This window comes from Phalacrocorax aristotelis, chromosome 12 (genome assembly GCF_949628215.1).
Source record: "Phalacrocorax aristotelis chromosome 12, bGulAri2.1, whole genome shotgun sequence".
Taxonomy (NCBI): domain Eukaryota; kingdom Metazoa; phylum Chordata; class Aves; order Suliformes; family Phalacrocoracidae; genus Phalacrocorax; species Phalacrocorax aristotelis.
In genome coordinates this window covers 2,427,969-2,449,527 of record NC_134287.1, presented here as the reverse complement: position 1 = coordinate 2,449,527, position 21,559 = coordinate 2,427,969, and the positions used below count along the sequence as shown (strand labels likewise).

Here is a 21,559-nt window from a genome sequence, read left to right as displayed (position 1 = left end):
ACAGACTGACATATTAACCTAGTGTGCTTATGTTCTCATCTACTGCATTTTGTTTTTCTTAAGGAATCTTTTCTATATTTGAATCAGTCCTTGGGGTCAAACTTTCTTTCCAAGATGTGCTGATGCAAGCAATTAGGACACAGATAGCATCCTACGATCTGTTATAAGGTCTATAAGACATAAGGGAAAATGCTACTTCTGTGCTCATTAGGAGACCTATAAAACCCTGAGAGGTTTAGTCTACATTTAAAGGTTTGTTGGTATATCTGTATTATTTAGCATGGGCAAAACACAATTATACCTGTAAGTGGCATAGCTCTCAAGGCATACCCTTCCTACACAAGCAATACAATTCTTTTGTAAGTAAAGTTTATTTCGTTTGGAGTTTAGCTGTACCTGCCAATTCTCTAATAAGAACAAGGTCTTAAACCAATATTTGTTCAGAAGTGGCTACCACTCCCTGGGTCTTTGGTATTTGGGTGTCTAATCTTCCTCTAGAAAAGTAAACACTGCATTTGAGATGGCACAAATGCAGTCAGCTGCTGTTGGAAGACACTGATACCCTTACTCTCTTGGTTCCAACAGATCTTTTGATTTCTACGAACATCCTAGAAACCATTCCACAAAATGTGTAAGTTTCTAGAGAAAGTTACTATTGACAACACTTAAAATAGCATATCAAGACAATTTCACTAACTAATCCTACAAGAATTGAAGCTATATTAATACGGGATGATTAAAGACAGGTAAAATACTAGCCAGCAAAGTGTTAAGGACATTTTTTTCTAAAACAAATCCGATTTCATTCTTTGAAGCCACAGTTCAATTGCCAGAGGTAACAGCAACAGCCAGAATGTATCTAGGTTTTTGTGCAGTATTTCAATTTACTTGCACAAGCCTGCATAATTAAAAGAAACCACTGGACAATATTAATATATTTGTGTGTCACACAAATTAACAACTGTCTCACTGCCAAACTTCAAAGAGCAGCTTTCAAAAGGAATTGCCACTGAATGAAACTGTTCATTGTAAAGTTTCTGCAAAGCTGACATTTGGCCTGACACTCTTTGACATCTTCATATATGAACTAGAAGTCTGTATAAAACAACCCCCACAGCCTTTGCAGAAGACAGTGTTTAGGAGAGAGGTATTTATAGAGATCACTTGATCTAGCTGCACTTTATGTAATCAAAATTCCTTTTAAGGTAGGCAGATGCAGAACTTAGTACCTAGGCACATGGAACGAAGGCTGCTCTCACTGAGTAACAGACGGCACCCTTGAAAGCCATAACTCTTACAACAATTTTGGTGGATATCACAAACTTATGGCACCGTATGGGCATCCAGAGTGATGCTGTGTAAAGAGAGCTAATGAAATCTTTGAAAAGATACACACTGGTGTAGTGAACCACACACGGAAAGGAGACTTTACTTCTGCATGTGGCACTGGTGGACTGCCACTGGAAAACTATATAAAGCCCCAGTGTTCACCTTTTCCAAAAGACATTCAAATTCTGAAAGAGGCACAAAAAAAGAAACAAAAACAGTTAGTAAAAATTTCTTATAACATGTGACTAAAAAGCACAATCTATTTATTTTATCAGAAAGCTAACTGAGCAGTAACTTGATTACACTGTACAAGTACTTCGACAGCAAGAATGTGCCAGCACTATGGGGCTCCCTAAACTGGCTGGAAAGTTACAAGAACTCCTGTCTAGAAGGTGAAGTCACAATGAAATAATAAATGAAGCACCATGGTTTTTTAAGTGTAAGTGACAATCTTTTAGAGTAAGTGCTACAAAAATTGAAATCCTTGATTCTTTAACATCTTCAGATAAATTCTGAGGACCCTTAAAAAGTTACGTTTTAGCCAAACACAAGTAATTGGGCTCTGCACACAGGTAGGAAACACAAAAGCCTTGAGCAGAACAGTCCTGCTATGCAGGAGACCAGGATCAATACCAAATAATCCTTTCTGACTTTACAGCACAGGAACAAAATTAAACAAAATCTTGGATCCCAGCTGTCACTTGAACAGACACATGAGTAGTTGAGAAGTCTGGGCTCACCTTAAACACTGAGTATGCATTGTTAGAAAATGGGAAGTATGGGCAGAAAGGACAAAATCTTGTCCACATCTTTGCAATGAGGTTGTTCTGCGGTTGTTTTTTTTTAATATAAAAGCTCATATTATTCAGACTTTATGCACGTGTACAGTATGGGTTGAATTGTGCTTAGAAAAAATGATACATCAATATACAGATAAAACACTTGTGTATCATGAGATTAAATCATAATGCATTCATTAAGAAAAATAGCAAGTGATATTTTTGTCTATAAATAAACAAGGTTTTTTTTCTTCTGTAACATGAGAAATTCTATCAGTCTTGTATTTCTGCCTTGGCCTATTCTTCCCTGGATAACAGTATCTTCATAATCATCTGAATCATCAGAGACACTTTTTACCTTCCATGCAGCCCTAGAAAGCCTAGTTCTGTCTTCATTTTGAGGTCACTGAAATAATGACTGGTTGTTCTTGGACAGGATTGACCATCAAGAATCTAAGAAATATATTACATAAGATACTATAAAAACAAGACTAAATTCTCATACACCAAAGGAATCAAATGGAAAATGGACAACCCTGCAAACATCATGAAGCAAACTTGACACAAAACAGATATTTCACTGTGTACAAACAACAGCTCTTGGCTGATAAACGGAAAGAAGTTTTAAGGTTGTTTGTATTGTCATGAGATCATGTCTTGCAGAATCACAGGTCTCCATGAAATGACCGGGGATTTTCTGATGGCCTGTGAAGGGACTGTAATAAATATTTGAGAGATATTATTTACTAATAGCTACTAGAGTAATTTTGTTCTAGATCTCTATTTTCTAGTCTTGTTGAAAACAGTGTAATCTTCTACGTCCCTAAGAAAGCTTCTCTCTGTGTTGGCAAGGAAATGATAGAAGAGTGTAATTAAGCAATGATGACCCTAAAGTGAAATGTGAATTCTTTACAATATACAATGTCCTTCCCACCAGCCACATGTGTTTGTCAGATGTTTATAGAATCTTCATTAACTAAGAGCTTTGCTAGATAACAGAAGCTGAAGCATGGCATCAATGACTCTGATAAGGGCAAGTGCACAACCAATCTGCTTGACGACTCACAAGAGGCTGGGGTTTGAAGCAGACTGCAAAAAGAACACAAGAAAGTGATTTGCAACGGGCATTCCAGTTGTTTGCCTTCCATCTCCTTTCCTCTGTCTGTAATGAAACAAGATTTTTAATCAGCTAAAATACCATTGTTCTCTTGCCTCTCCATCAGAAAATAAATATAGAAGAAATGCATTATTTTGGAGTATTAGCTGCACTGTCTATTTGCAACATTATTGCCTGTTTGACAAGAGGCAAACCTTTGGAAGATTGGGACAAGTTGTCAGCTATGGGAAAGTCTGATGCACAGTTTCATGATCCTGGGGAAGTGGAAGATGAGACTCATTTCAACTTTAAATCTTTCCTGGAGAATATGAAGACAGATTTACTACGGAGTTTGAATTTGTCAAGAGTTCCCTCACAAGTGAAGACCAAAGAAGAACCACCACAGTTCATGATTGATTTATACAACAGATATGCTGCAGACAAGTCCTCCATCCCTGCATCCAATATCGTAAGGAGCTTCAGTACTGAAGGTAGGAGAAGTCCTAAATATGTGGACTAGAATTTTTAAAGTAGTACAGGGACAGTAGGTACTCAGATTTTTTTGAAATTCAGAGGGAATTGCGTGCCTAATTTCCACCGATTTTTTAGAAACAAAACAGACTGAAATTCTGGATTGTAGTCTTGCTCTGTAGTTTCTTTCAATCTTCAAAAAAAATACAACTACCTTTAGTTTTCTTCTTTTATATTTGTACTGTACAATATTCTCTTCTGAAATGCATCAACTGAGATGATGTACTGAATAACAGGTTTTACACAAATCATGTTTCTCACAGCTAGAGATTTGGAACTGATTTTTAATTTAAAATGCAAACTTTTGATCATCTCTAAATGAGACGTCCATGCTATAGAGCTCTTCTTTCAGGTGGGCTCTTCTCATACTTAAAAACCACAGCAGCCAACCGAGAAACATGTCTCTGGATTCAAGCAAGGAACAGCAGTGCTCCCCAAAAATGCTGGTTTAGATGGAAAGCTTTATATGGAAATGGGTAGTCAAGCTTGTCTCTGCTAAAAAAATTCAAGATCCCTACCTGTGTAACATTACACAGACTTTTAAATCTCCATCAAAGAAGCAGTAAAAAAGTTAGAAGTAAATGCAATCTTTGTGATAACAGTGAGACAAGGAGAGTCGAAGCTTCTGTTTATATGAAAAAAACAGACATACGCAGGTAACAGCAAGACAGAGAACTCCAAGTTCCCAAATTACAGCCCCCAGTCCTGAAGTGGAAAGAAACCTTAATGGTATGAGCTAGATTGTAGTTTCCATACCTCACTCCCCTCTCTGACTGCTTTAGTGGATAAACACTGTGAAGAAGTGACAACATTAGGGCAATTTCACCTGGCTAAAGCCCAATCATGATTCAGTAATTACCTTACATCAGCCCTCAAACAGACATCAGTCAGCAATTACTTTTAAACACTACCAATCTGATCTTCCAGCCAAATATCTGCCCCTCCCCAGGCAGAGCTGCTGGTACTGTACATACCTTCACAGAAAAAAACCCAAACAAACAAAACCTGCACAAGCTCAGTGAGTCCAGCCTGGAACAGACTGGGACGTGGGCACGAAAGGTTGTTTATCACAAAGTCCCAATTCAGACAGACTCTGAAGCTTCAGTTCAGGACTTTCAAAAACGCTTTCTGTTTGCCCAAACTCCCAGCAATCCAAGCTGCTTTCAAAGTTATTTGAAGACAACAAAGGCCTCATCACAGCTAGTTCTTAGAGACACTTAAATATGTAATATATTTCTCTGTATTAGGAGGGCAGTTCATCCCATTGCATGATAAGAGTAGCAAATTCATCTACGGCTTGTTCTAGGCAGATTCTTTACGCTCCCCTCTACACACTCACCTGAGGATACAATCTTGGTGAAAATACTACCAACACCAGGAACCTCCATTTCCTCTTTCACTCCCTGCCCTCGGCACTTGGCCAGAAGACGGTAGTTTTTTTTTTTTTAATGCTAGGTAGCCATCCTCATATTTTACCTCCAAAATACATCCTGAGTCTTTTTAAAGCAAGTTACCTGGACAGTCAGAAGCACTGTAACCACATGTTTTAATTTCCTATTGCAGATGTTGTTTCTTTAGCTTCACCAGAAGAAAATCCATTTCAGAAACACATCTTGCTCTTCAACATCTCTATTCCACGATATGAGGAAATCACCAGAGCTGAACTGAGAATTTATATCTCCTGTCACAAGGAAGTTGGGTCTCCCTCTAGGCTGGAAGGCAACCTGGTCATTTATGATGTTCTAGGTGGTGACCACTGGGAAAACCCAGAAAGTACCAAATCCTTCCTTGTCTCCCACAACATCCAGGAGTGTGGCTGGGAGATGTTTGAAGTGTCCAGCGCTGTGAAAAGATGGGTCAGGGCAGACAAACTGAAGACTAAAAACAAGCTAGAAGTTGTTATACAGAGTAAGGCTCTGGGTGGTTTCACTTGTGGGAAGCTTGATATCAGTGTTACCCCTGATACTAAAAATCTGCCCCTGTTAATAGTGTTCTCCAATGACCGCAGCAATGGGACAAAAGAGACCAAAGTGGAGCTCCGGGAGATGATCGTTCATGAACAAGAAAGTGTGCTAAAGAAATTAGGAAAGAACAATACTTCCTCTGAAGAGGAAGAACAAAGAGAGGAAAAGGCCATCACTGGGCCCCACCAGCATTCCTCCAGAAGCAAGAGAAGCATCGGAGCCAACCATTGCCGGAGAACTCCCCTCCATGTGAACTTTGAAGAGATTGGCTGGGATTCCTGGATCATTGCACCGAAAGATTATGAGGCTTTTGAGTGTAAAGGAGGTTGCTTCTTCCCTCTGACAGATAACGTTACCCCAACAAAACATGCTATTGTCCAAACTCTGGTGCATCTCCAAAACCCAAAGAAAGCTTCCAAGGCCTGTTGTGTTCCAACCAAGCTGGACTCAATCTCCATTCTTTATAAGGATGATGCCGGTGTGCCCACTTTGATATATAACTACGAAGGGATGAAAGTGGCAGAATGTGGCTGCAGGTAGTATACAAGGCAGAATCTCTAAGAATAAGAATACCCCCTTTTTCTGCTCTGTGTATATCTGTATATTAGTGATGAAAATTAGAATCCTTGCAAACAAGGTTTGGAGCAGGGTATGGGGCTGGTTGTTGTTGCTGCTGCTTGTTTTAAAGGAAAACTGGCATTTAAAGAATGGCAATCTCTGTAAATAGCCTGCGTTATATATCATGGCAAAGTGAATACTGGATTAAAATATTGTGAGATTGAATGAACTATGCATTATTAGGCAACAGTGATACAATCTGAACACCTTATTTCTACTTTTCTGTTTAATCGATTCTGTTTAGGTCACAAACTAAAGGATGTTCAGTGGGGATTTAGGATGTCCTGTAAATGTTTAATAGGTGTTGAAATCTAATTCTCTCAGCCAGCTCTGACATATTCAACTTCTGTAAAACTCAGTGAACAGATTTTGGTCTGCATGGTAAAGTCAGGAGTCTAAATCCTGCAAGCCTTTTCTCCTATCAGTGATCTCAGAGGCTTTCCCAGGCAAATTATTTACTCCTGTAAGTGAAGATTTGAAGTATTCAAAACAGAAGAGATTCTCAGTCTTATTTCATTCCCAAGTTTCCTTCTGTGGGTAGCAGGTGCCTTGGTTTCAGCTTTCTTATCCTCAACATCCCTATTTTTACTCCTTTATGGCACATACTTGAATGATAAGAAGTGCAGCCTTCCGCTTCTAAGACACTGTTTCCTAGGAGGAACAGCAGCCCTTATCTCTGCACAAAGATAAGGAACCACTTTGACCTACTGCATATTCTTAGTATTTCTTTGCAAGAACATGCAGTCAGACAACATTCAGCCTTAGAAGCTGTAGCATAAGAGCAGTGGGGATTGGCAGAGCTGAACTTGCTCAGCTTGTAAATAGCCCAGGCCATGTATTTAGAGGCCTTTTAAATATGTTCTTTGGAGCCTGACATTAGGTTCCCATTTTTTAAAACTGTCTTCTTAGGAGAAACTCTATTTTACATGCAAAATTCTTTCACCCCTTAGAAGCCTGGGAAAAACAGAAAACTTTTATCTTGTTCTGTGAGACTTACACTGCTGTATGGGAAATACACTATCATGCAATAGTGCTCCTGACTTCATTTGTATTTTCACTAAACAAGTACCCCATCTTTCCTGCAATTAAACTTCCTTTGATTCTAGTGAGGGTTTTGCCTTTACAAGAACAGACAAAGTGTCTTCTGTTGGTTTCAGGTGATAGGCATAAGTGCTGTACAATTCCACCACAGTCCACCTCTCTTCTACTCCTCCACCACCTTCCACGTGCGCACACACACACAAAAAAATAAAACTATCAGAGAACTCTTTGATCCAAACCCACAGCAGATGACACATCTGTTCAAAATGGTAAAGAATATTGATGAGGCAAAAATCTAAACAGTAGCTTAATGCATGGAAGCAACTGGATTTAAATGGATACGTATGTTTTAAATTAGGGTAGCCTGTGGGCAAGACGAATTCATTTGGCATGAACAGGTCAGCCTGAAATCTAATACACAGTTTATTTACTATTGTTAACTTAATACAGAGCAAATAGCAGGTGAGTGTGAGCACAGCAGTTGTAATTCCATCAAGAACTGCTGGTTACATCACACACCGTAAGCACAAAGCACAATTCAGCAGAATCCCTGGACTGATTTATAGCCTTTTCCTTTAGAACTGGGCTGCAGTTGGATAAGATCCGAGATCTGGGTCCATGCAAACTCCATCCATCCATCCATAGCTGCATGTCATTAACCTTTTAAGCTTCCCGTGGCACTCCTCTCATTTTACCACTCCCCACTGGCTTCTGTCATCTTAGAATCATCGTTATGTCTTCCTCCTTTCAGAACCCCCAGTATTCTCTCCCTGTTTTGTTCATGTCTCCTAAGATCATGGCATTTTGCACAACTCCTCTTAATCAAGTAAAAGAAACCACCAAACAAGCAATTGGTGTGTTCACATCAGAAAAGTTATTCACCCATATGTCAAGGTAATTGTAGCCGCGTGCCCTTAAGTTATCCAAACACAAGATCCTAGTTATATTTTGACTTCACTGAATACAGGACTTTGTCCATAATTAAATGAAAAAGCGGGGAAGGGGGACGACCAGTCCCCACATGCTCACAGAGAGAAATTCTCAAGAATCAGTTTTGCTTTTTTTTCCTCTCCCCACATTCTGAAGTCAAACCTTGATCTTTGTTTCCCAAGCTTCCTTGGTAAGCAAAAAAAAAAAAAAAAAAAGACCCAAAGCAATTTTTGGCTCAAAAACTCCAATCCTAGCTATGCTATCAGAATTCCAGAGAAGCTCTACAGATCCCGCCCCAAAACTGTACCACAAGTCGCTTTTGTATTTCAACCAAAAAAATCAATTGCTCTTCCAGCCAGCTTTAATGATCACATTCCCATAGGCTTAACATTTCGGTTGGTACAGAAGTAAAACAAAATATAAATCTTTCCATAGGGTGATGATCGGGGTCAAGAAGCAATGAGAACCCAGTAGTGGCTACAGATGCTACCTACAGCATGGCTGAAGTGTGCGTCAAATTGATGTTTTACACTGTAAATTTAGCAGCTTGATTTATGTAGTTTTGAACATCTGTTTTTAAACAGTTGCTTGAGTTCCCTCATGTTTCAATTGCTTTGGGATGCAACAAATCAGCCAGGTGGCCAAGATGTGCTACAGTGTACAGGTTGCAAAGAGCAGGCAAAGCACCTTGCCCCTGCTTCAAGCTGGGCCCCATCAGACACTGAGAATACCCCCTCTCATCACTGGCTTCTGAACATCAACCAGCAGCTTGCTGCTACTAAGGAGCAGGTTGGGGCTTGTGCACTCTTCAGCAGATGTACAGTTAAAATTAAAACTTATTTGTTTGACACAAACACATGGCTGGAGCATGCCCTCACACTTAGGCCCATGTAACAGCCCTGGAACATCAGAATCACCAGCTGACTCCGCAGCCAATTTTAAGGCTACCCTATAGTGCTGCAGTCTTAACAGCTAAACATGGTAAGCTGGTGGAAGCTGGTCAGGAGATATAGTTGTTGCTATTTTTACATAGGTTCCCACCTTGTCTGTATATGTAGCAGGCACAACGTCCTCTGATCTCATCCACTCCTCTGTGCCACGTCCCAGCACAGAAAAACAGCAGATGCAACTTATCACTTAACAACACACCACCAGCAAACACTAAACGTCAAGAAGGTCTCCATTTTCACTATTCTTTTCCACAGGTGAAGAGGCCTCATGGGAATCTGGAGGTGTTCAGCTGGTATCTGCTCAGAGACCTTTATACTGGAAAGATCCTGACAATGTAGAAATGTGAAGCTAGAATTGCCAATTGCTGATATTTGGAATAGTAGGTTTTAGACTGCCTCTCAAGGAGGCTTATCATTTCAAATGCAGTCATGCTCTAACACAATTAATACTGCTCCCAGACCACAGCTGATTCTTCTCCAGCCTCCTCAGTGCCTGGCCATTACCACAGAGGTAATGCAGGGCCATGCACCACATAGGTCCACCCAGGCATGAACAGTGAGCTTTAGCAGGTATCAGTACTTTGCTGTAGCTCCTCATAGACAGCACTGAATCAAAGTTTGTTCCTGCAAAGAAGAGCTGACAGGTACAGATGGTAACACAGAACAAGCTGGCAAAGCCAACAAGCAGTAATGAACAAAGTTCGTGAGGTAAGGCCCCACCCTCAAACAGTGTAACAACAGCTCCACATCGCTTCTGGCTGCTCTGAACAGCTAAGAGGCCACTGCACCTGACTACTAACCACCTCCCTTCTACCCCTGCTAACTCCCCAACGTACCACTTCTTGTGTGTTTAGCAGGGACGAAAACAGGGCAGGTCCCTCCAAAGTCTCTAGACGGCCATGGGCTCAAAGAGCTCTGCCCCTCCGTCTGCAGGGTGGGAGGCTCAAACTGCAGGTGCATGAGGTACAAATCTCCTCAGTACCGCCCCAGGGCTGACCGAGGCCAACTAAACGCCCCAGAGCCATCTTTGCCCTCTCTTCAGCCCTCAGAGTTTTCTCTAAACTCTGCCTCCGTGCTCCCTCCACACCCCCGCCGGGCCGTGAGGGGCCTCCGTGCTGTCCCGGCGCCATCTTCAGGCTGCGCCGTGCTTCTGCGCCAGCGCCGTTCGTTACGCCTCAGCTCTTCACACGTTTTCTCACTTTCCTTCACACGGTACCTTAAAATGTCTCAGCTTAAAGGTGCTTCTTGCCGTCTCCCTCTGGACTGCCCGCTGCCTTTTTTTTTTTGCCCTCACCGTGTCTCCGAGCTGCCCTGCTGCCATGTCTGTGCTGGCTTCTGCCTCAGGAGTATGTTGTCCCTCTGAGCTGCCTCAGAGCTGCCTCTGTTTCTTTTTTGTCCTCTCCCTTAAAGCTTCTTTTGGACCATTGGTCATAGTTTGGCTAAAAGCCTCATAGGAGCATGGCTTCAACGTAGCTCTGAGTCAGTCCCCTCACCTAGGCGTATGGTTTGGCTGGAGCCCGGCACACCCACCGTTAGCCCTCACAAAAGCCTTGACATCAGCCCAGCATACCAAAAGAGCTGAGCCAGCAATGTCTCGGCAGCCCGGGCCTTGGTACTGGGCCAGCAACCAAAGCTTCCGATCCTAGTTCTTTACAACAAACTAGATAGCTTAAGATGCCAACAGCTGGTCTGCTGGGATGTGCTGGGCACTTCCATCCTACATGAGCACGGCAGACAACAGCGCCGGGACGCATGTCACCAGCCGTCAGAGGTGTCCAGCCCTCAGCAGCACAGTCTGTCGGAATTGAATCGGGTCTGGCCGCTAAGCAAAGGCTACCGTGGCTGACTGGAGCTCTCACTGTTTCAAATAATAACCTCAGGATAGGAGGGCTCTTGATGCAGTGTTTAATATTAACTATTTGTTATCAGCTAACTGGTGCACCGTGCTGACCAAACAGGTAAATCTGTCAGAAATGTAGTATCTAGAGGATACAGAAAATATAACGCAAGCACATAATATACCATTTCTCCAAGGACTGTACATCAATTTCCCCTTTTTGTTGAAAAAATTACTTGCCAAAATTCAAAACCATGTTCCTGAATTAGTTCAGGTTGGATAGCTGCAATGCATTTTCCTGAAGCCCTCTTGAATCTTCTGCTTACCTAGAGTATGGCAGTTCAAGTTTATCACAGCTGTGCTCTGTGAGTGGTGATGACTCTCCACTGTCTCCTGGCTGAAATTAGAGAGGTTTCAAAATGGGAATATACATTTTCTACCCTCCCCCAATCTTTCAATAAAATATAAATTGTTTCTCATTCTTTTTTTCTTTTCTTTTTCTCTTTCTTGGTCACTGTAAAAAGAGGGAAGGGAAGGGAAAATGAATATTAGCAGAAGAAAATCAAAATCCAGATCCAACACATTTTGGATTTAAGTTTTTCTTATTACAAATGTAATCATTAAAGAACTCACTTGAAGTGCTGTTTCCATTTTCATAATATTGAAAGCTTTCAATATTAAAAAAAAAGGTGAAAGAAAGCTTCCAACAGCTCTAATTTTAATCTATACAGGTTTGTACAGCATAAGAACTGAAAAACTTAGGGACAAAAAGCTAACATTATTTTTTTTGGCATGGGAAATATAAAGGAATCTAAGGGTGATATTATTCATTATTTGTATTAGTAAGGGGCCTAGAAAGCCTACTGAGGGACAAGGTTCCCTTTGTATCAAAAGTACAAGAACAGAACAGAAAAGACAGTCTTAGACCATACCTATGCAACCCAGTCATGCCTGTCGCAGACAGCCATGAAGTAGCACTGACCCAGACTTGTACATCTATAAAAGGCAGTGGAGGTTTGTCTAGAAATGCTTACCAAAGTCCTGAAAGCATTAAATATTTCACTAGCATAGTCCTGTGCTTGAGCTAATAAACCCTGCCTCTCAGTGTTTGGGAGCCCAATATCACCTTTACGTTAATTCTAATTCATACATATAATTTAAAATCTGGCCGTATTAGAGGGCTCTACTAAAACCGAAGTAGTTTATTTCCAAATGTCACCTTTACCCTGTTGGCATTTCTGTCAGTGAAAAAACTGCTCTTGCTGCCACCTTCGGATCAGCCTCCTGCTACTGCGGTCTATCAGTGACAAAATGGTCTGTATGGGCCTGATGAGGGAATGGTGACATCAGCCACAGAGGAAAACCAGGGAGTATAGGGGCAAAATCTGTAAAGCAAAAAATAAATAGCAAAACACTTAATGTCACTCTTGTGGAAGGTTTTTAGCATGATATGCATGATGCAGTCCATGCATGCAGACTAGTCTGGGACAGATAAAAGAAAATACCTCTTCTCATAGCTTGTGGGAAGTTCATGTCCACAGGAAGTCAGAAAATGAAATACTTGTGGACAGATTTTAAAGGGTCATAAAGTTTTATGAGTTATAAATGCTAGAGCTAGGCCTGAGCTATTGAGTTCAGCTCAAAACTGAAATCAAAATAGGAATTTGGCTTGGGTTATGTTGGAAATTGGAGGTGATGGTAGAGTTACAGTTTGGATCTAGGTATTCAGAGTTCAGTGAACAGACTTGCATTAAACAACTTGTTTAATAAAAATTTAAGCTATATGTATAAAGAAATGAGTAAGTAAATAGTCATTATCCAAAACCTGAAGAATCCACACCAAAGAAGGAAAGATTCTTACCTTCTAACACCATCTATAAAGAATAACCAAGGTAGCAGTGAGTGATACGTGTCAAATTGAATTCAGAGCAAGAGAAATAGGTCACTGAACAGGTCCAGTGTGGACAAATACTTTTTTCCCACTGTTCTGGCTTTTTAACTTGTGCATGTTGGGAAAAGTATTTATTTTACCTTGACATTGTGAAGCTAGTTTGTTTCTCCATGTTAGTGATAAAGTGTATGCGGAATAATATGTATCTGAACTTCAGGAATAAATGGAGCTGTGGAGTGTTGCCATATCTTGGCTTTTACTGGATAAAACTAATCACAATACTGTATATATTTCTCGAACCCCTAGCTTCATAAAAACCTCAGCTACAGTTTCCAGCCCTTCTAATATGAAAATCTTTAGAACATGATACAATGCACAATAAATGCTAGAAAAACAGAGAAAAATTATTTTTCTAATCTGATGATTTTACAATAATCACAGGCAGGAAAGGGCCATTTCATTTTTTTTAACCTCTAGATAAGGCCTCGCTAGAGAAGAATATTGTGAATCTGTGGAAATACTTCCTTAAATGCTAGGAAAAAAAAATACCATGAGTTTAGCAGTAGATATATAGAACTCATTTAGGTATGAAAGGTAATTATCTGGCACATACCCTGATTAAAAATCAGTTACTGTCTGTTACTGTCTCCTTTCTGAGTATGATCTTCATGGCAATTCATCTATGTCTGTTACATTCAGAGTAAGATGAGGTGACTGTTAACACCTCATATATAACATCTGTAACACCCTATAACACCCTTTCCACAGCAAGTTGAAACTAATGTAATTTGAGTAATGCTTTGTCATTTCAAGTTTTATTAATTTCTATTCTAAAAGGCGAAAGTGGCAGAATACAGTGAAAAAGAAGGCCCTTCTAAAAAATAAGGCTTTTTAAAGATTTTCTGTGATTTAAATAGCACAGTGAAATTACTTTCAAGAAATCCAGAAAATATTTATTTCTCTAATTTTTATGGTAAATAATTTAACCTAATTTCCACCATTATCTGTATTTAGTAAATAGCTTCATATAAATATATGTGTCTGTTAAGTATTATGTACTGAAGGATTAAAAAAGAAAGTACTATGTATACTCCATAAAGAAAGCTGCATGCTTAAAGCTACTGTACAGACGGACAGAAATAGAGATACATCCTGACATATTCTTAGGGACATGGATTATTGTACTTTTTTTCCCAATTCCTGTCACAATGGATCCATTTTGTAACCCTGCTCTTGGCTGCTGGGCATGCCCTCCTCCAGCACCCAGCAGGAGTAAAAGGAAGAAAGAAATAAGAAAAATGGGATCCATTGAACAACCCAACCCCCTAGCCCAGCAGGCGAAATATCTAACCCTACCATGTTTACTCATTTTTACTTTGTTGTTTTAGTTCATACATATGTTTTCCTTGTTGTTATGCTTTGTTTCCATTATAACAAAATTAGTCTATATCTTCACTTTCAAGTTAATTGAAAGATGTTGGCACACACAGAAATTGCAAGTAACATTAAAATGTTAAGCACTCCAAAGTGGGAAATGTCAGAATTAGGATTTTCTATGCATCATCCCCCTCTTAGTCATACGTATTAGTTACACAATCACAGCCCTCAATATTTTTATTTCAGACGTCCCCTGCCTTACCCAATGCACAAAGCACATGGTCCTTAAGAATTAAGTTGGGGATTTATGATGTACAATATCTTGTCTATTGAATTGATTGTCTTAACATATAGTACAGTGTGTGCAATTATTCCTGTGGTAACGGCATTTAGACACACTATCGGAGGTTGGAAGTAAAGGTAGGATATGTGGTAGACATTAATGTAGCAAAAGAGAATCCTTGCGCCAGAAACTTTCCAAGCTAGACAGACAGAAGAGTCGTGGGTTAGGAAAGCAACAGAAATCTATTTGTCCACTGAACTGGCCACATGAGGAATTAATGTAGCTCTGTCAATAAATGCTGTAGCTCAAAAGTCGATTTCTGGACAAACTGTGGCTATGCTGGAGAGTTTTGTGCCAGCTACCTTTGCCCTGGAGTGCTGGATTATTCTTTGCAGGAAGAAAGCAAGAAGAGCAGTTCAAACTGGTGATAATGCCCCGGAGTTAGGTCTATGATGGATGCCACACGTTGTCACAATATAGAACGGGCCCCCAAAATTAAGAAGACACAACAGATCTGAATCTCACTGCTTCTCTACCAGTGAGGCACACAGAATATTGCTGTGGCACACTCAGAGCTTAATTACTTATTTATACAGCATGAACAAAAATTTCAGCTATATCCTAGGCCTCTCCTTTGACAAGGGAAGTGGCAACATTTTTTAAATTAGGGGTTTTTAGAGAGAGCGCGGCCTGATTGCCAGAGATGCCTGTGATTGTAACATCAAGTTTTACAGCTTTTGGCATAGAGCAGTCCTTTCTCTAATGGACTCTTAGAAAAATCTAGTTGTTCCCTTTGATGGATTTTCATTTGTACATTCACATACACACAGATACAAATCAACCATGGGATGAACTAGTACCTGGAAATATAGACAAGGCTACTGCTGTACAGAGTATATAGTTCGTTAAAGGAAGGAACTTCACAAAACTCTGTTATTACTACAACTGAATGACCCGGAAAAAGGACTGCACTAAACTTTGCATATGTGAGCGGCAGGCTTCACTCCTGACACTCACACGTGACACCAGCAGAGTGCACCCAGCCAGGGCAGACCATCTTTAGACTCTTCCCCCCACATGTATTCATATGTAGCAACAAGTGACATTTTGAAAGCAATACAAAACCACAGCCTTCCTGGATTTCCTGCTGTGCCCTTGCAGCTACCTCCATGAAGCAGAATGGCTGGGGTAGCAACTCATTTCAGTCTTAAAGCCAAGAATCTGTTATTGTACATCTTTGGCATGTCATACTGGAGCTCCAAATGTTGACAACTCTCATGGGTGCAGCCCATAGCTGCATCCCGCATATTCTGGTCCTCTTTCAAACTCTTAATACAATAGGGTCTCGAATACATTATGAGCAGAAGAAAACAACCCCCCACGTTCTATTTTGGTATGTTGAGCCTAAAGTCTATTGGCTGGGAGCTGTCATCAGACATGACCATATGTTACTCAATGGTATTACAAGTAAATCCTAATTGAGTGCAAATTATGAAGATTAAAGTCACCTCAGATTTAGCTGTATTATGTTGAGGCAAATGTATTTCAAAGTCCTGTTTAAAATGCTGGCAATTCTCAGCACAGAAATTAACAGGCTGTCATTACCTTGGATTTTATGAGCTGTTCTAAATGTCTGGAGTTCCTTGTTTGGAGCCCTTAGTCATAGAATGTAAGAATAGTCCTTTGCAGCTCAGACTGAAAAATGCCGAAGACAATATATCGTCAACAACTTTTGAAAAAATATTAAATACTGATACAACTAAGTCACTGAAGATCCTGCTGGTATAAGCTTTTCATAAATAATGGTAAAAGACTGAATGAATGCTGTTCTAGTGGTGGTTAAAATCAGTTTTGCATTTAAGCAATCCACTGTCAGGATAAGCCAGGACCAGTTTATAACATGAAATGCATTACCTTTTGAAAACAATTAGCTGCCAGAAAGATCTTCCTTGATGACTGAAGTTTATTACTGTTTCATAAGAGGGCTGTGAAGTAGTAAGGAGCTGAACTTCATCTATTGGTGCACTTCAGATGATGCACTCCATTTTAATGAGATTAAAGGTTTAATGCAGATAAAAGATTTTTTTCAGTTCAGTGCACCTGGATTCAACACAGGGATTGCAGTGTGGTTCACAGAGAGTCATCAGAGAGCTACGTTCATCTTGATCAATAAGAGCTGCTGACTTCTTTCCTTCTTTTCTATTCTGCACAAAGACAAAATGATTGGGACACATTTCTTCGTGTTTTCAGCACTGGCCATGTGCAGCATAGCTGCTGAGGAAATCTTTCAGCCAACTCTAGTGCTGGACATGGCTAAAGTCCTGCTGGATAACTACTGTTATCCTGAAAACCTAGTGGGAATGCAAGATGCCATTGAACAAGCAATCAAGAGCGGGGAGATCCTGGACATCTCAGATCCAAAAATGCTGGCCAGTGTCTTGACAGCTGGAGTGCAGGGTGCTCTGAATGACCCAAGACTGGTGATTTCCTATGAGCCATCACTGCATGCAGCTCCCAAACAAGAAGCTGAGGCTTCCCCACCTCGTGAACAACTCCTGAGTCTTATTGAGCATGTGGTCATGTATGACAAGCTGGAGGGCAATGTTGGTTACCTGAGGATTGATTATATCATAGGACAGGAAGTTGTGCAGAAAGTTGGAGCTTTCCTGGTGGACAAGGTGTGGAAGACACTGATAGAGACATCTGCCCTGGTAATAGATCTTCGTCACAGCACTGGGGGACAGATTTCTGGCCTCCCCTTCATCATCTCATACTTGCATGAAGCGGACAAGATGCTGCATGTTGAGACTGTATACAATCGGCCCTCCAACACCACCACAGAGATATGGACACTGCCAAAGGTGTTGGGAGAGAGATACAGCAAAGACAAGGATGTCATTGTTTTGATCAGCCGCCACACCACAGGAGTAGCTGAAGATGTGGCTTACATCCTCAAGCACATGAACAGGGCTATCACTGTTGGGGAGAAGACAGCTGGGGGCTCACTGGATGTCCAGAAGCTGCGTATTGGCCCCTCCAATTTCTATATGATGGTTCCTGTGTCACGATCTGTGAGCCCCTTGAGCAGGGGTGGGCAGAGCTGGGAGGTGAGTGGTGTGATGCCCTGTGTGGCCACTAAGGCAGAGCAAGCCTTGCAGAAATCCTTGGACATCCTGGCAGTGCGCAGAGCAGTGCCTGGCACCCTAAGCCACCTCACAAACATATTAAAGGACTATTACAGCTTAGTGGAGCGGGTGCCAGCACTGCTGCGGCACCTCGGCACCTCTGACTTCTCTTCTGTGCAGTCAGCAGAAGATTTGGCCACCAAGCTCAACACTGAGATGCAGACCTTATCTGAAGACCCCCGCCTCTTGGTCCGAGTCATGATGCCAGGTGAAGCTGCCACCCCCCCTGCTGAGAAGCCAATTGCAGTGGCAGCCAACTTACCTGACAATGAGCAACTGCTGCATGCCTTGGTGGATACTGTCTTCAAGGTGTCAGTGTTGCCAGGCAATGTTGGCTACATGCGCTTTGATGAATTTGCTGATGCCTCTGTTCTTGCTAAGCTGGGACCTTACATTGTCCACAAAGTGTGGGAGCCCCTCCAAAATACAGAGAACTTGATCATGGACCTACGTTACAACCCTGGGGGCCCTTCGTCCTCTGCTGTGCCTCTGCTACTCTCCTATTTCCAAGACCCTGCTGCTGGCCCTGTCCATCTCTTCACGACCTATGACAGGCGCACCAACCACACACAGGAGCACAACAGCCAGGCAGAACTGCTGGGACAGCCCTATGGGGCTCAGCGTGGCATCTACCTGCTCACCAGCCACAACACTGCTACAGCGGCTGAGGAGTTTGCTTACCTCATGCAGTCCCTGGGCCGTGCCACACTGATTGGTGAGATCACAGCAGGAAGCCTCTCACACACCCGCACCTTCCCTCTCCTGCAGCCTGAGCAGGGAATAACTCATGGCCTAACTGTCACAGTTCCTGTTATCACCTTTACTGACAACCATGGGGAAAGCTGGATGGGCGGAGGAGTTGTGCCTGATGCCATAGTGTTGGCTGAGGATGCACTGGAGAAGGCTGAAGAGGTGCTAGCTTTCCACAAGAATATGGGAGTACTTTTGGAGGGTACTGGGCAACTCCTAGAGGCTCACTATGCCATCCCAGAAGTGGCTGGTAAGGTCAGTACTATGCTCAGCACCAAACAGGCCCAAGGAGGTTATCGGTCAGCTGTAGACTTTGAGACATTGGCTTCCCAGCTTACCAGTGACTTGCAGGAGGCCTCAGGGGACCATCGGCTTCATGTCTTCCACAGCCATGTGGAACCAACACCAGAAGAACATTTTCCCAACATCATTCCCAGCCCTGAGGAACTGAGCTACATAATTGAGGCACTTTTCAAAATTGAGATATTGCCAGGCAACCTGGGCTACCTTCGCTTTGATATGATGGCTGAGGCAGAAACAGTGAAGACCATTGGGCCCCAGCTGGTGCAGATGGTTTGGAACAAGCTGGTGGACACAGATGCCATGATTATTGACATGAGGTACAACACAGGTGGCTACTCCACTGCCATCCCGATCCTTTGTTCCTACTTCTTTGAGCCTGAGCCTCGGCAACACCTCTACACTGTCTTCGACCGTAGTACCTCCCGCAGCACAGAGGTGTGGACTCTCCCCCAAGTCACCGGCAAGAGATACGGCTCCCTCAAGGACATCTACATCCTAACAAGTCATATGAGTGGCTCAGCAGCAGAAGCTTTCACTCGTTCTATGAAAGATCTACACCGGGCCACAGTTATTGGTGAGCCCACAGTAGGTGGTTCCCTCTCAGTGGGCATTTATCGTGTTGGTAACAGTTCCCTGTATGCCTCCATCCCCAGCCAAGTGGTCCTCAGCCCAGTCACTGGCAAAGTATGGAGCGTGTCTGGGGTGGAGCCACACATCACCATCCAGGCCAGTGAAGCCATGGCTGTGGCTCAGCGCATTGCCAACCTGCGTGCCCAGGTGCCACAGACACTGCAAACTGTAGGCAAGCTTGTGGCAGATAATTATGCCTTTATGGACATTGGGTCTGTTATAGCATCCGACCTCACCAAGAACATCAACAAAGACAGTTATAAAAGGATTAATACAGAAGAGGAGCTGGCCAGGAAGGTGACTGCCAACTTACAGGCTTTTTCTGATGATGAGCACCTGAAATTACTCTACGTCCCTGAACACGCCAAGGACAGCATCCCAGGGATCATGCCAAAACAGGTACGGTTCTCTTGTACCCAGCTATACTGATGCCAGCTAGAATGGGAGCACTGAGTCAGATACCTTATCTTGTTTCTAGCCGATATCGTAAACCCTCCAGGATTTAACTGTACCCAGAAATGAAGCCAGTGCTAGTGGAATAGTGGGTTTTGGAGGCTGAGCGCTCTCTGACGCTAAGGCAAGTCAGGGTAGTAGCTTGAGGTAGTACCTGGTAGTTTTGCTTGCATGCATTTTGGGAACAACCTTCAGGCTGTGAATCTCTTTCAGTTGCCATCTGCCACAAGCAAATATGCAGGGCTTCATGGTTAGAGGGAAGATATCTCATTGTCTCTGTGATCCCCGCTCTTTCAGTGCTATGGCTTTTCAAGCTGTAATAAATAAATGCAGAAACCCACTGGTTACAAGCAGACTCTGTAATTTAAGAAAAATTTGGTTGGACCAGAGTAAATGCATACACCCGCAAAACATGCAGCCACATACTCTGTGATGAATTTTTCTAAATAAAATTGCTGTACCTGACTTCTGTTACACCAGAATAACAAGCAACTCCTTTGGTAGTGACAGTAGAAAGTTGTTCTGATTGTATCTCATGCTCAGCATCAGTTTCCCAGTGACCTAGAAATACTTTGGAAGAAGTATCTGGGTAGAAGTTAGGTGACCCCAGGGAGAAACTGATTTTTAATAATCTACTTTTGCTGTGTGGTTTGCATAACAGTCTGTGCTTTGTTCTGAGCCTGGGTATTTATACACTCATCTGCCTTGGCAATCTTCCTTGTTCATTGTTGTGCGGGAGGGAGATCCCAGGAGCACTTGTTAAAATTCCATCTTCAAATTAAAGGGAGGGCTAGGATAACCTGATCCCCTTCTTGGATGGAGTTAGTTACTTTCTGGCTACTGCTCTAGCATGGCTACCAGAGACGGCTTTTCTCCAGGGACTCATAAAATTACTTTTTGAAGAGAATGCATTTGCCTTTGCAATGAACCAGAGTATACCAAGTGTCAGGTAACTATTAAATGTTTCCTGGGAGAGGAAATCTGTGGGCTTCCACCCTGAGAAGCTTTTGGCATGCATGTTTTAAAGTGGGCATGACCTCTGTGGTATTATCTCAAACACTAAGGTCAAGGACAAAGTCTAAGCATTGCCAGGGGAGGGCATTTTTTCAGGTTTGTTAACCAAGAGATGCTGGCCCCATTCTTGCCTGTAAGCTTAAATGGAAATAACTAATTAAAGGACTTTTCTGTTCTATCACTCTCTTTCCCTCCTGCATTCGTTGGGTGTAGCAAGTTTCACTCTAAAGATGTTTTTGACAGAGCTCCCTGCTAAATTATTAGCAACATATCAGTAGTCGTACATCATAATTTCTTTCCATTCTTCAAAGTAGGCCCATCTTGCAAATTAGTCACTGCTGAAACTGTTAATGCATATGGTTGGCTATTTTCACTTGTTCAAACCTTACTTACCTTGAATGTTGAGAACAGGATGTACAGGACAAATATCTTACTTGTCACATGACATGAAATTCTGATCCTGATAGAGCTAGTGAGGAAATGCCATTATACTAACTAACGCCTCTGTTTACCTCAGTTCTTTGTCAAGCAAAATGATTGAAGAGGTCAGGGGATACATCCATAAGAAGGAAATCACATCAGTGTGGATGAAAATTGG

At 42.0% G+C, this 21,559-nt stretch overlaps 2 protein-coding genes across 2 annotated transcripts in view; both read left to right on the top strand.

Moving 5' to 3' along the window:
* Positions 1 to 3,161: 3,161 nt before the first annotated feature.
* Positions 3,162 to 7,422, top strand: GDF2 (growth differentiation factor 2). The gene is made up of 2 exons (XM_075107451.1): positions 3,162 to 3,695; positions 5,299 to 7,422. The coding sequence occupies exons 1-2, from the start codon at positions 3,350 to 3,352 to the stop codon at positions 6,237 to 6,239; spliced, it is 1,287 nt and encodes a 428-aa protein (XP_074963552.1). The 5' UTR covers positions 3,162 to 3,349; the 3' UTR covers positions 6,240 to 7,422.
* RBP3 (retinol binding protein 3) overlaps positions 7,421 to 21,559 on the top strand; it is a 27,090-nt gene continuing 12,951 nt past the window's right edge. The window contains exon 1 of the mRNA XM_075107450.1: positions 7,421 to 19,893. Within this exon, the coding sequence (XP_074963551.1) occupies positions 16,846 to 19,893 (3,048 nt within the window). The 5' untranslated portion in view covers positions 7,421 to 16,845. The remainder of the gene's footprint in view (positions 19,894 to 21,559) is intronic.

Excerpts from the sequence above, each read along its gene's own strand:
- GDF2 (XM_075107451.1), top strand. The coding sequence starts at position 3,350 with ATGCATTATTTTGGAGTATTAGCTGCACTGTCTATTTGCAACATTATT. Across the intron at positions 3,696-5,298 it reads AAGGAGCTTCAGTACTGAAG|ATGTTGTTTCTTTAGCTTCA; the intron begins GTAGGAGAAGTC and ends TTCCTATTGCAG.